Source organism: Lygodium microphyllum, chromosome 11, assembly GCF_053477565.2.
Source record: "Lygodium microphyllum isolate KBCC chromosome 11, Lygodium_microphyllum_v1.1.10, whole genome shotgun sequence".
Taxonomy (NCBI): Eukaryota; Viridiplantae; Streptophyta; class Polypodiopsida; order Schizaeales; family Lygodiaceae; genus Lygodium; species Lygodium microphyllum.
In genome coordinates this window covers 155069509-155082024 of record NC_141145.1, presented here as the reverse complement: position 1 = coordinate 155082024, position 12516 = coordinate 155069509, and the positions used below count along the sequence as shown (strand labels likewise).

At 41.3% G+C, this 12516-nt stretch overlaps 1 protein-coding gene across 8 annotated transcripts; it reads left to right on the top strand.

Annotated features, from left to right (window-relative positions):
- Positions 1–212: 212 nt before the first annotated feature.
- LOC148029560 (phosphoenolpyruvate carboxylase-like) lies at positions 213–7857 on the top strand. 8 transcript variants are annotated; one of them, XM_087688428.1, is made up of 11 exons: positions 213–502; positions 781–1109; positions 1229–1629; positions 2786–2870; positions 3012–3234; positions 3333–3436; positions 4611–4698; positions 4819–4973; positions 5082–6080; positions 6188–6574; positions 6709–7857. In XM_087688428.1, the coding sequence occupies exons 2-11, from the start codon at positions 933–935 to the stop codon at positions 6985–6987; spliced, it is 2898 nt and encodes a 965-aa protein (XP_087544554.1). In that variant the 5' UTR covers positions 213–502; positions 781–932; the 3' UTR covers positions 6988–7857. The 8 variants fall into 8 exon arrangements, with proteins under 8 accessions (XP_087544554.1, XP_087544550.1, XP_087544549.1 ...); XM_087688424.1 differs by having other exon boundaries at positions 713–1109; XM_087688423.1 differs by having other exon boundaries at positions 667–1109.
- The last annotated feature ends 4659 nt before the right edge of the window (positions 7858–12516 follow it).

Below are 12516 nucleotides of genomic sequence, written 5' to 3'. Positions count from 1 at the left end.
CCAGTTCCCATCAAGGAGAGGCAAATCGTCTAATCGAACGAATTTCGAAACAATAAAGAATGAATGACGGGAGTTGACCTTTGGGTCCCCGGTTACCTTTGTAGTTTTTAAAAGGGAATACGTAGATGGATATTCTGGCATCGTAGAGCTGTTTCACACCGCATTGACGAGGACAAGATTGTAAAATTTGGGCGACCGCCCCCCCCACCCCATGTGAGAAAGAAAGGGAATGCCTGAGCACTAATACCTTTCTATTTTACCATGGCTTTATCAGTAATAATCCGCTAGATAGGCAGCCGCGAGAAGCAACAACGAGGGACGAAGAAGAAGAAGAAGAAGACGTCGACGTCACATGGTTGCTTGAGAAAAGTTCAAGATTCCTGTTTATTGTCATACTAGATAGACTGTTCGGGCCGAAGAGGACATGCGAGATTGCTTCAAATACTATACCAAGAAGAAGAGCAAGAAGAGTGCCGGAATTACAGCTCGATGATGATGACAAGTGTGTATGGTGTCCAATCTGTTCCCGTAATCTCCATTTCGTAAGGGACAATCAATAATCATCGCATGATACTGCCTGCACTTGGGGAAGGTGGTATATAAGTGAGGGAGATCGCTTGGTCATGTGTGTAAAGATAAGATATTGTACTGCACGTTTGCTTGCAGGCTGCAACCAGAAGGATGTTTATAAACCAATCGTGCTTGCATGCAGGAATGTGCGTCTGTTACGCTTATTTGATCAACATCTGTTGATCTGGTGGCTATTGCCTTTAATTACAGGTTGCGCGACGCTGCTAATCGGGTGTGAGATTCTACCATCAAAGCTTAATAGTTTACCAGCATCTAGTGCACGTTTCATATCCACTTGAAGCGTTTTCCATTTTGTGCATTTGAACACCCGTTCTTCACAATCATTTTTGGCATCGTTGGACATGAAGCAAGTGGCTACGAAGTCCTTACTTTCTGCGAAGTCCCTTGATGCACATATGCGTCAGTTAGTTCCAGAGAGAGTGTCTGAAGACGATAAGCTTGTAGAGTATGATGCACTTTTACTCGATCGCTTCTTGGATGTTCTTCAGGATTTACACGGGGAAGACATGAAGGAGACGGTAATCAGTCTGGCTAGGGGATGTCTTTGGATTTCCAGTAAACTATAGTTGTCTACTTCTAATCGCAGCATCAAAACTTCTGTCCTTGATTTTGTCCATGTTTCTTGAATACTGTGCAGGTTCAGAAGTGTTATGAACTTGCAGGAGAGTATAGTAATCCAGAAGGCCATTGTGATCCAGAAAAGCTCAATGAATTAGGCACAGTTTTGAACAGCCTGGAACCAGGAAATTCCATTGTGGTTTCTAGCTCCTTTTCTCACATGCTGAACTTAGCAAACCTTGCAGAGGAAGTGCAAATAGCTCATCGGAGACGCTTGAAGCATAAAACTGGTGATATTGGGGATGAGAACTGTGCACTGACAGAATCAGACATTGATGAGACCTTTAGAAGGCTGGTATATGAGCTACACAAGACGCCAAAGCAGATTTATGAGGCTTTGACAAATCAAACAGTGGACTTGGTTTTAACAGCTCATCCTACACAATCTGTTCGAAGGTCATTACTTCAAAAGCATGGATGGTAAGTCAAGAAAAAACTTGCCTGCTCTGCTGGCTGTCCTCTTCAACCTATCTTATCAGCACGTCAGTACCTCACTTGGTTGAAAAGATTGTATTATCCCCAGGGTTCTTAATGTGTGCATGCATGCTACACACACAGAACAGGAGATGAGAAACTATTAAAATGACCAAAGATCGGGAGCTATGCGAGAGGACAGACACACAGAAAGAGCCACACATGCACCAGACTGCATGCAGCTATGTTTTTAAACTGTTGGTGTTTTTCTACGCTAGTCTCAATGATCCTCAACATAGACTTGTTTCTTTCATCACTTGGAAACATATGCATTGCTCACTTTATATCATGGCTATGTCTTTCTTTGTGGGTGAGGAACCAATCGGTTGTTCCTTAGGGGAATAACTGATATTGAACTCATTTTTTGGGGCCTTGAAAGAGAGTCATGTCAGCATACCCAAGGTCATCAAATGTGGAGCATATTATGAGGAAAAAAGTTAATGTTATTGTTTACAAGACTTCTCCATGTACTTCAAGGTCCCATACTGAGCTAAAGGATGGGTGTCTAAATTGACTAGAACAATGGAGCACTGACAGTAATGCAGGTCGTGTATTATTGGAAGAATTCTAAAAGTATAAACTGTATTCTGAATCTAGAATGAAAGATGCTCTGTTATTTGGACCTTGCAATAGGGAACAGGTAATGACCCTAGGACCAAAGGCACACTGCTATTTGGAATTTGCAATAGGAAACAGATCCACACGGAAAGTGGCAACAGTGCATACCAAAATGTGTCCTCAGACTTTGAAAAACGGAATGGTCTTACATGAGGTTGATGCGGTTATTAGCTTATTAAGATTTGACTTTTGTTTACAAATTGCTAAGTTTGCACAATGAAAGACCCTTCTTCCCCCCCTTTTTTTGGTGTGGGGGGGAAGAGGGGAGGCATTGCTTTAATATAGGAAACCCTACCATTCCCCTGATGGCTGCTACCTCCTGTTGGTCTGCAAATCAAATTACCTGATGTGTTATAGGTCTTATATCCTTGGCTGCAATCATATTGAAAGCAACCTCATTGTTGGAAACATACAGGTTGTGTCAATGAATATATCTTTGACTTTATTTTCTTTTAAGGCTGACATTGCTGCACTTTTTATTTAGGATCCGGACCTGTTTATCACAATTGTATCAACCAGGCATTACTCCTGATGAAAAGCGGGAGCTTGATGAAGCATTGCAAAGAGAAGTAAGTTATGTCTATTAAAGTCAGGCAAACAATCTTTTCCTGATCTGTGTTTGACATAGTTGAAGAAATTCTGAAGATTTTTAATACATCCTTCAAACTCAAGTGATTCTAAGTCACCTCTTGAACTGTTCACTGTAATAGATTCATGCAGCATTTAGAACTGATGAAATTCGACGCACACCCCCTGCTCCACAAGATGAAATGCGTGCTGGAATGAGTTATTTCCATGAAACAATATGGAATGGGCTGCCCAAGTTTTTACGGCGTGTAGATACTGCACTTAGCAACATTGGAGTGGACGAAAGGTTGCCTTATAATGTGCCTCTTATACAGTTCTCATCTTGGATGGGAGGAGACAGAGATGGTAGGTCCTTACTGCATGTTTATCATTTGCCCATTTGCTAGTTTTTTGCTCTTCCAAACAAGGTTTATCATTAAGCATTTAGTATCTTGATTTTTCAGGGAATCCTCGAGTTACACCAGAGGTTACAAGGGATGTATGTTTGCTAGCAAGGCTAATGGCTGCAAACCTGTATTTTTCACAAATAGAGGATTTGATGTTTGAGGTCAGTTATGAACAGATGTTTAAAGTTTTGGTATTTACAGCAGGTCTTGAAATAACCCTCCATTTCAGCCGTGCGATACATCCAAATATATGTTTCTTGTCTCTCTCTTTGAATGAGAAAAGTGCATGTCCTTGGCTAGAAACCAACGCCACTAGGTTTAGCTTAGTAGGAGCCAAGCTGGCTCATGATGAATTGTGATGTGGTGGAGGGAAAGGTTAAAGAGAAAGAGGTTCAATTGTAAGAAGGGGTAGGAGTGCTCTCCTGCTCACAACAAAACCCTTTGCACTTGTTGGGTGAGAAAGAAATCTGCTAGGCTCTAGCCAAACTTGACATTCACATTGGGTGCCCTTGGCCTCAAACAGTAAACTTAAAACCCATTATTGGTAGAAAGGACATCCATTGCTGTGTTTGGGACAACAATGCTCTCTAATTGAAACATCATCATTGGATGACCCTTAGCTGCTACATTTCATCACCCTCAGCTCCAATCCTCTGCATTCACATCTTCATTAGTGGTTTGGCTGCACTCTAGATCCACACATGGAGGGTGACACTCTCCAGCACCTCCCTCAGCGCGCTCCTATGAGAGAGAATGGTCGTTGGACAGGTGCACTCCTTGAGTACCCACACATTGCTACCTTTTTCATTCATTTCATTAGTGCATTTGTTTATCAGATTCTTTTGCTTCTTTTAACTCTCTTGTCTGAGGTCACTGTGTGTGAGCCATGTTAACACACCCACCCTGTTTTTTCTTTGGAAACCCTAGTGTATCTTCACATGGTATCAGAGTTGGTGCTCTTCTAAGGAGTATTTTGCATGGCTATCATGAAAAGCTTGGCTTGCATGAGCAACACACATCTAACTTGTAATGTCTCAGATACCTCTTTCTTGGGAGTCTATAGTGTCTACTTTAAACAGGCCAAGCTTGTGAAGTGTACAGCTTAAATGCCAACTCCACAGATTTCTGCAAACATGTCTTATTCCCATAGAAACTGCAACTTTATTTACCATCACTGAGCACTCCTAATCATAGAGTTCAAGCCATGGAACGGTGTATTTGCTGTGCTGCTTTCAATTCATGTCATCAAATTTTGTGTCAAACACAAAATCCAGATACATTTATGACTATTATGTTCAGTTTTTACTCACTCACTAGGAATTGCATTGTTTGCAGCTGTCCATGTGGCGCTGCAGTGACGAGCTTAGGGCAAGAGTTCGGCAAATTGAGGCATCATATCGAAAAGATGCAAAACACTATATGGGTATGATTCACAACACTTGGCTAATCCGATTTGTATCCCTTCTCAATGCACTAGTGGGGTTTATTGTTCCTTTAGATGCAATATTTTTAAAGTCCTGACAATCTCATGCACCATCCACAGAATTCTGGAAGCCAATACCCCCCAATGAACCATTTCGAGTTGTGTTGGGAAGTGTGAGAGACAAACTCTACAATACTAGAGAGCGTATGCGTGATATGCTTTCGGTTGGCAAGTCAGACATACACGAAGAGGACACCTTCACCTCGGTTGATCAGGTTTATTTTAAGCTAGATGACTTTGGATGTTAGTTCAATCCTTAGTTGTTGGCAAGCAATTTTTGAGTACAGCCTATGTCATTTAATATATTTGGAATATTTACTCAGATTCTTGAACCTTTGGAGTTGTGTTACCGGTCCCTCTGTTCAACTGGAGACAGACCCATTGCAGATGGAAGCCTTCTTGATTTCATGCGCCAAGTCTCATGCTTTGGTTTAAGTCTGGTGAAGTTAGACATCCGACAAGAGTCTGACAGGCATACAGATGTAATGAATGCCATAACGACCCATTTAGGGATTGGATCTTACAAGCAATGGTCAGAAGAGCAAAGGCAGCAGTGGTTATTGTCAGAACTTAAGGGGAAACGCCCTCTTTTTGGTGCTGATCTACCAAAAACTGATGAAATTAGTGACGTTCTCAATACATTCCATGTGATATCAGAGCTGCCTCCAGATTCTTTTGGGGCATATATTATATCCATGGCCATGACTCCTTCTGATGTATTATCAGTTGAGCTCTTGCAACGGGAGTGCAAGGTCAGTCATCCTTTGAGAGTTGTCCCTTTATTTGAGAAGCTTGCTGACCTAGAGTCTGCACCTGCTGCTCTATCTCGGCTGTTCTCAATTGACTGGTATCGAAATCGAATAGATGGCAAACAAGAAGTCATGATTGGGTACTCGGATTCAGGGAAGGATGCAGGTCGTCTATCAGCTGCCTGGCAGTTATTCAAAAGCCAAGAGGATCTTATCACAGTGGCAAAACAGTATGGTGTCAAGCTGAATATATTTCATGGGCGTGGTGGCACAGTTGGACGTGGTGGGGGTCCCACACATCTTGCTATTTTGTCTCAGCCTCCTGATACAATTCATGGCTCGTTACGTGTAACTATTCAGGGGGAGGTAATTGAACAGTCGTTTGGTGAAGAGCAACTTTGTTTTCGTACTTTACAGCGGTTTACTGCTGCCACACTGGAACATGGGATGCATCCTCCTGTGAAACCTAAACAAGTGTGGCGATCTCTAATGGATGAAATGGCTTTGGCCTCAACAGAGGAATACAGGTCAATAGTCTTCAAAGAACCAAGGTTTATGGAGTATTTCCACCTAGTAAGGCTCAACTTTAAACTCTTGCATTAGTTACTGTACTAATTCTCTCTGCCACATTTCGTAATTTTATATAACATTGCAACAAAAGGATTTGTTTCCCCTTTCAGGCGACACCTGTGCTTGAATATGGACGCATGAACATTGGAAGTCGACCATCAAAAAGAAAACCTTCTGGAGGCATTGAGTCTTTGCGTGCTATTCCATGGATTTTTGCTTGGACACAGACGAGATTCCATCTTCCTGTCTGGCTAGGCTTTGGTGCAGCTTTCAAGTCAGTTCTAGAGAAAGATCCACACAATCTGCAAGTACTTCAGGAAATGTACAAGGAGTGGCCTTTTTTCAGAGTTACAATTGATTTGGTAGAAATGGTTTTTGCGAAAGGAGATCCTCGAATTGCTGCTCTTTATGATCAGCTTCTTGTCAATGATGAACTCAAGTTTTTTGGAGAAATTTTACGAAGGAAGTATGAAGAGACAAAAGAACTGCTCTTGAAGGTACTTGTTTGGTCAAATGCTGAGTCTTCTCAGGCTTGCACTTTGGAACATTAAGGTCTTACTTAAAAAACTGGATCAAGGTCAACTGGATTAAGGGCATAATTAACAAAGCTGTTGGTGCTTTGCTGCTCCAGGTAGCAGGGCATGCTGATTTACTTGAAGGGAATCCTTATTTGAAGCAGCGACTGATCTTACGAGATCCATATATTACTACATTAAATATACATCAGGCATACACTTTAAGACAGATGCGGGATGGACACTTTGGACCCCTGTCTTCACCGGTAAAGTCCAGAAGCTCTGCTGCTGAGCTAGTGTCACTGAACACCACCACTGAGTATGCTCCTGGCGTCGAGGACACTGTGATTCTTACAATGAAGGGAATAGCTGCTGGTATGCAAAATACTGGCTAATGGGGCAGCATTATGTTTTAGAGTAAGGTGAGTAAAAACTTCGAAGCTTCTCAGTACAAGATAGCGTGGAGGGATGTATTACAATAAGTGTTGTCCACAATTGTTTTATGGTGGTAAAGAGAGCTGTTTTAAGACACAGGAGACATTTTACCTGAGGAAAGCAGGCCTAAAAGAAGCACAAATACAGTTGCAGAAAAAACTGGTTCATCATTACTGTCTCTCTCAGGTAGCGCAAGCGTGAAGATTTTGAAGGAAACTTCGTGTAAAGTCCATTATTGGCAAAACTATTGGGCATATACAGCAATAGACAAGGAAACTGCCTGTGTGTGCGCAAGCCATATAAGCTGGGAGACAGATCAAAAGCAGCACCATGTTTCAAAACAATGGCATAACCCTCACATTAGCAAACATCATAACCAAGTCTCTGCCTTCTAGTCAGAACTTGACAAAATTTTAGGAAGCCAATTTTGTCTTCCTATAATATATGGGACAGCTAGATATGCAGATGTTCAGTATTCCTCACACCAAACTGTCTGGCTGCCTAAAGCCTTGTGCATTCCCTTCAAAGATGAGGTTTGTGGCTGATGAGAAAACCGATCGACTTATTCTTGGTCGATGTGGTCCCAGTGCAGAAAAGAAGGTAAAGAATGGACACTCTTTCTAGCATCTCTTAAAGAGGAAAATTTATACACCATGTGCCAGTATATGCTGGGGCCAATTGATTTTGCCAGATGGTACAAAACCACTTTGGTGACAGAGAGCTATAGGGCTATGCAGCACTTTAATTGGATTGACAACATTAGTTAGGATATTAATGTTAGACATTTTGTAGAGGGCTATTGGGCAATATGTTCATAATTTTCTTATCTAGTTATTTTCTCTACTTTTGTGTTTTGTAAATTTTAATGTTCTGGCCAAGCGAGCAGATAACTACTGCAGAATTGTTCAATAAAGCACAAGAAAGGTCGAAGAAAACAACAGGTTAATTAAGTGGATAAAATGATCGACTACTGCAAGGGCTAACTATGAACAATATTGCAACAATTACTAAGGCAACTTCTTTCATGTTCAATAATGATTAGGACACAACCACAAGGACTTTCGAGCTGGCCCTTAGCAGGACTGACATTGAATGGACATGTGCCCTTATAAACCTACTGTCTACACTCTTTGCACTAAGATAAGAGCTACACGTCTGCATCAAAATCTCTCGAAGAATCCTATTCAAATTCAATTCCTGCAAGTAGTTTTGTCCATCTAAGTTTTTCAGAATTGTGAGTCAAAGCACGTATCTGTGTCTTCCTTACTAGGAATGTATCAATAAGAGCCATGGGACTGAAATAGGACCTAGTATTTCAGTGCAGGCTTTAATGTTGCTGAATAGGTCCTCACAAAATTCACCTCTTATTTGTGGCTGCTTTGCATGGCGCACGCGGTACCTTAGTCGTAATTGTTTCCTAACCCTATCACCACCGTCTCATGTTCCATTGGAAGAGACCCCCAACCCCATCGCGCTCGTCACCATTGTCCTCTTTCCCACTCCAGCACACTACTCCCCTTGCTCTTTGTAAATTTTCTTGCCATCTTAAAACCCTAGCGTCTCTCATTTCACATGGTTATAAAAATCACGTATACTCACCATTATCTTGTAAATAGTGATTGAAAAAATAAGTAAAATAGCAAAATGCTTACCATACTTGCCGTTGGAGTATTTGGAGGCTCTTCCATGCATGCAGTTTAAACGTTTTGTTTTCTCCAATCCACACATTAATGCGAAGTAGCTTGCCATTAAGATTTAAGCAAATGATGCATTTTTCGCATCCTAATTTTTTTATTTACTCAACATAAATATCAAACTTGTTTTATTATAGTTTTGCCATAACTATTTAATTTATGTTTTATAAAACAAGAAACAACTTGCTATATGGAGTTTTAATATAGTAAACTTGCTAAGCTACCAAGGAGCCAAATAAGATGTTAGTCCAACCTTTAGAAAATAGCATAAGTATTGTTCCCCTCCCCTCTCTCCCCCTTTCCTCCTCGTAATGCACTTGCACTTTGTGTCATTGGACATAGCAAAGAAAGGTAATATGATATGTGAGAGTAAGGTATGCTTTTGTATTATTTAATGAAAGAAATGGTACAATTTAGGCACATTCAAGTACATCTTTATGACATGGCATGTGAGGATTTACCATTGGATATATGGAATCATACGTAGAGTGGGAACCAAGTAGGGCTCAAAGGCATTATTACTTTCTATCTAAGTGTATTCGTAGGCAACACTATGGTATAACTATAAAGCTCTTACACTCACCCTTGCCAAATGGATTGTTGTTCTAAAAAATATGACGGTGATTATTTTGACTTGTTCCAGGGTCTTAATATAGCTCATGCGAACAAGTTGGTTAGTGTCTTTTAGTTTAGGACTTATAACTTATAAGTAGGGTCTTAACTCAATCTTTTCCATCAAGCTAGTCAATGTTTGTCACAATATGGCTTGGGGTTCTTAACATAGCTTTTCCTTTATGTTGTTGCGTTCAGACGGGAGGGTGTTGCAGAAAGCCACCTGAGTGTCCATATTTATGTTATAGATACGCATTCTCCATGTGGGATGGCACTCATAGCTCGGCACTGATCTTGGGACCTCAAAAACCTTGTTTTACCAAAATTTTGTATCTTTTGTGCCCCAGAGGGCGGGGTTTTGTTCTCTCTCAATCAGCCATTTCTCCCCCAGCCTGCTTCCAATGTTGATCACTTCTTTCACCACCTTGATTAGCAAACTCTACGTAAATTGGTGGGAAATTGGAAGTTCAGATCAAAGGGGCTTCTAGAAGTTTCATGTTGTTCCTTAATTACCAAATTAATGTGGAAGCTCGCTGGGAAACGATCCTGGCTCGATAGAATAGGCGCGGGTGGCACTTGTACAGGTCTAGCATTCAATCTTCTCCTTGCTTCCTCCGCCATTTGTTTTTTTTTCCCTTAAGTGTGGCCCTTCTTTCTTCGGACGTGTCCACTTGTTGGTCTTCCAGCCGTGGTGGGGAAGGAGGTTGTGGGGCAAGCTTTTCTTCATGGGGCCCCATCTCGAAGCTAGGGCTAGCCTCATCTCCTTGCTAGGTTTCTTGTTGGACCCCTTTTGTGAACCCTATTGTATTTATTTCTTGTGGGGTCAAGTGTGCTAACAGTAGATATCTTCGTTGCTCTTCCAAGGTAAAGCTGACCCCACAGGTTGTAATGGCATCTATAGGCCTGCTCTCAAGGCCCTGCGTGCAATCTGGAGCTTTTGCCTCTACAACCAAAAAACTTGAGCATAATCAAGCAATGGTGCATGCATGCAAGTGACACTCAAATGGATAAATGCATTGAGAACTCCACACATGAATAAACACATGAATTGGACACAAGGATTAAGGTCCACTATTGGAATTGTAAATCATCTTGGCCAAAAGCAATGGCACAAGCATGCAAGTGACACTTAAATGGATAAATGCATTGAGAACTCCACACATGAATAAACACATGAAGATGGACACAAGGATTAAGGTCCACTATTGGAACTAGCAATCAACTTGGCCAAAAGGAATGGCACAAGCATTGAGAACTCCTTACATGAACAAACACATGAAGATATACACAAGGATTAAGGTCCACTATTGGAATTGTCGATCATCTTGGCCAAATATTGTTACTAAGTAGCCAAGTCAATGACACCACACAAGAAATGTGCAGGTTAGGATCCCCAATCAAACCATGTCAATATGTTGCCAATCAAAACATCAACATTGGCCAAAATGCAAAGAAGTGGTAACCAAAATATAACATGCAGGCATAGACAATCGACATATGTAGTAGTCTATATAAAATGCAAGTCTCACTAGGAACACTAGCAGGCTGCCTTGTCAACTAGATTGGTACAAGAGTGTGCGCTTTCCACTTGGTGAGGTATTTAGGTTAATCCTTGTACTCCCAACATCAAAGGATTATCTCAACTTTGAAGTGGTTGTTGGAATGCAGTAGTGGTATGTATCGCTTCCGTTGGGTATCTGGGTGGAGCCTGTGCAGAAAGCATGCACGGAAGGCATTGTACACACAAATGCTCTTGGGCAGGATGAACTTGTAGATTACCTCATTTAGAACTTTGGTGATTCACTATGGTCCCTAGTAGTGATGATTAAACTTTGGGCTCATTTTTTTGGGTAAGGCATATGCTTAGAGCTGACAAGGACCATGCCTTTCATAGTGAAGAGGATTGGTTTGTGCTTCTTGTTGGCTTGTTGCTACATTTGTCTTTCTCCATTCCCTTAAGAAATCTTATGTATCCTAATCCATTGCTTTGGTAGCCCTAGAGGCTAAGACCAAATAGGTGATGATCTATTTTCTTGTGGCTAACTCAAAGGGGGTGTAACCTATTGCTGAGTGAATTGAGTTGTTGTAGTGGAACTTGAGCACATCAAGGTACATGACCTAATCCTTTTGGTCCACTTGAGCATAGTGTCTGAGATAGTCTTCCTAGTTTACTCATTCTGTTTGTTCATTTGTCTTTGGATGGAAGGATGAGAAGAATCTGAGTTGTGTCCAAAGTCTTGAATATTTTCTCCTTGCATATCTAGTAGCATCTCGCTGAATCCTTTGCCAAATATTGTAATAATATAATTGTCAGTGAACACAAGACCCAAAACGACTTCAAAGTCATCCATAGGTATCACTAGGAAATTGAGCTTGGCCTTCCATTGGGCTTTCTTCCACTTGCATTGCAAACATTTGTTTCACCTCCTTTGCTTCTTGCGCAGTCTTAGCCCATGCTTTGCTTTACACTTTGGCGTGATGAAATTGTGAGTTGCTCTTATATCCACCATGATTGCTTGATCAATCTCACTTACTCTTTCCTTTAAATACAGGTGGTGCACTACTTCTACTTGTGCCGACATGCATTGGGGATGTGCACTCACTATTCCCACTCTTGGCTGATCTAGGCTCTCCTCAATCCCATTGGGGATCTCTTGAATGCATGGGGTTTGTGGCTCATCTCCTCCATAAGAAATTGTGGTTGTTACCGTGGATCCACTTGTTGATGTTGTCTTCCATGGGATATTTATTCTAATAGTGTGGCCCACCATACTTGAAACTTCTAACTCATGTGCTTGAGGCTTGGAATCTCCACCATGATGATGTATTTGACCATACTAGCTCATAAGATGTGATTGGAGTTGGTCTATAGTGATTGCTTCCCTACCTTTTGAATGCTTCCATTTGGTACCAAGGAAAATTGTGATGTGGTTGTGGTTACTTTTGAGACTTGACTTCTAACTTTAGAGATGGGTTCTCTTGGGGGGTTTGGCCTCATGGTCCAAAAGTTGGTGTGGTGAGGGTTTTGTTGAATCTAGTTTGGTTTCCTTGGACAATCCTCCTTCCTTTCAAATCTACTAGTTTCTTAGCCATTCTCATGGCCTTAGCTAGATTGTCCCGGTTCTTGTCTCTCTATATCTCTTTTGATCCACTCTTGCATGCCAAATAGAAATCCATGTAACT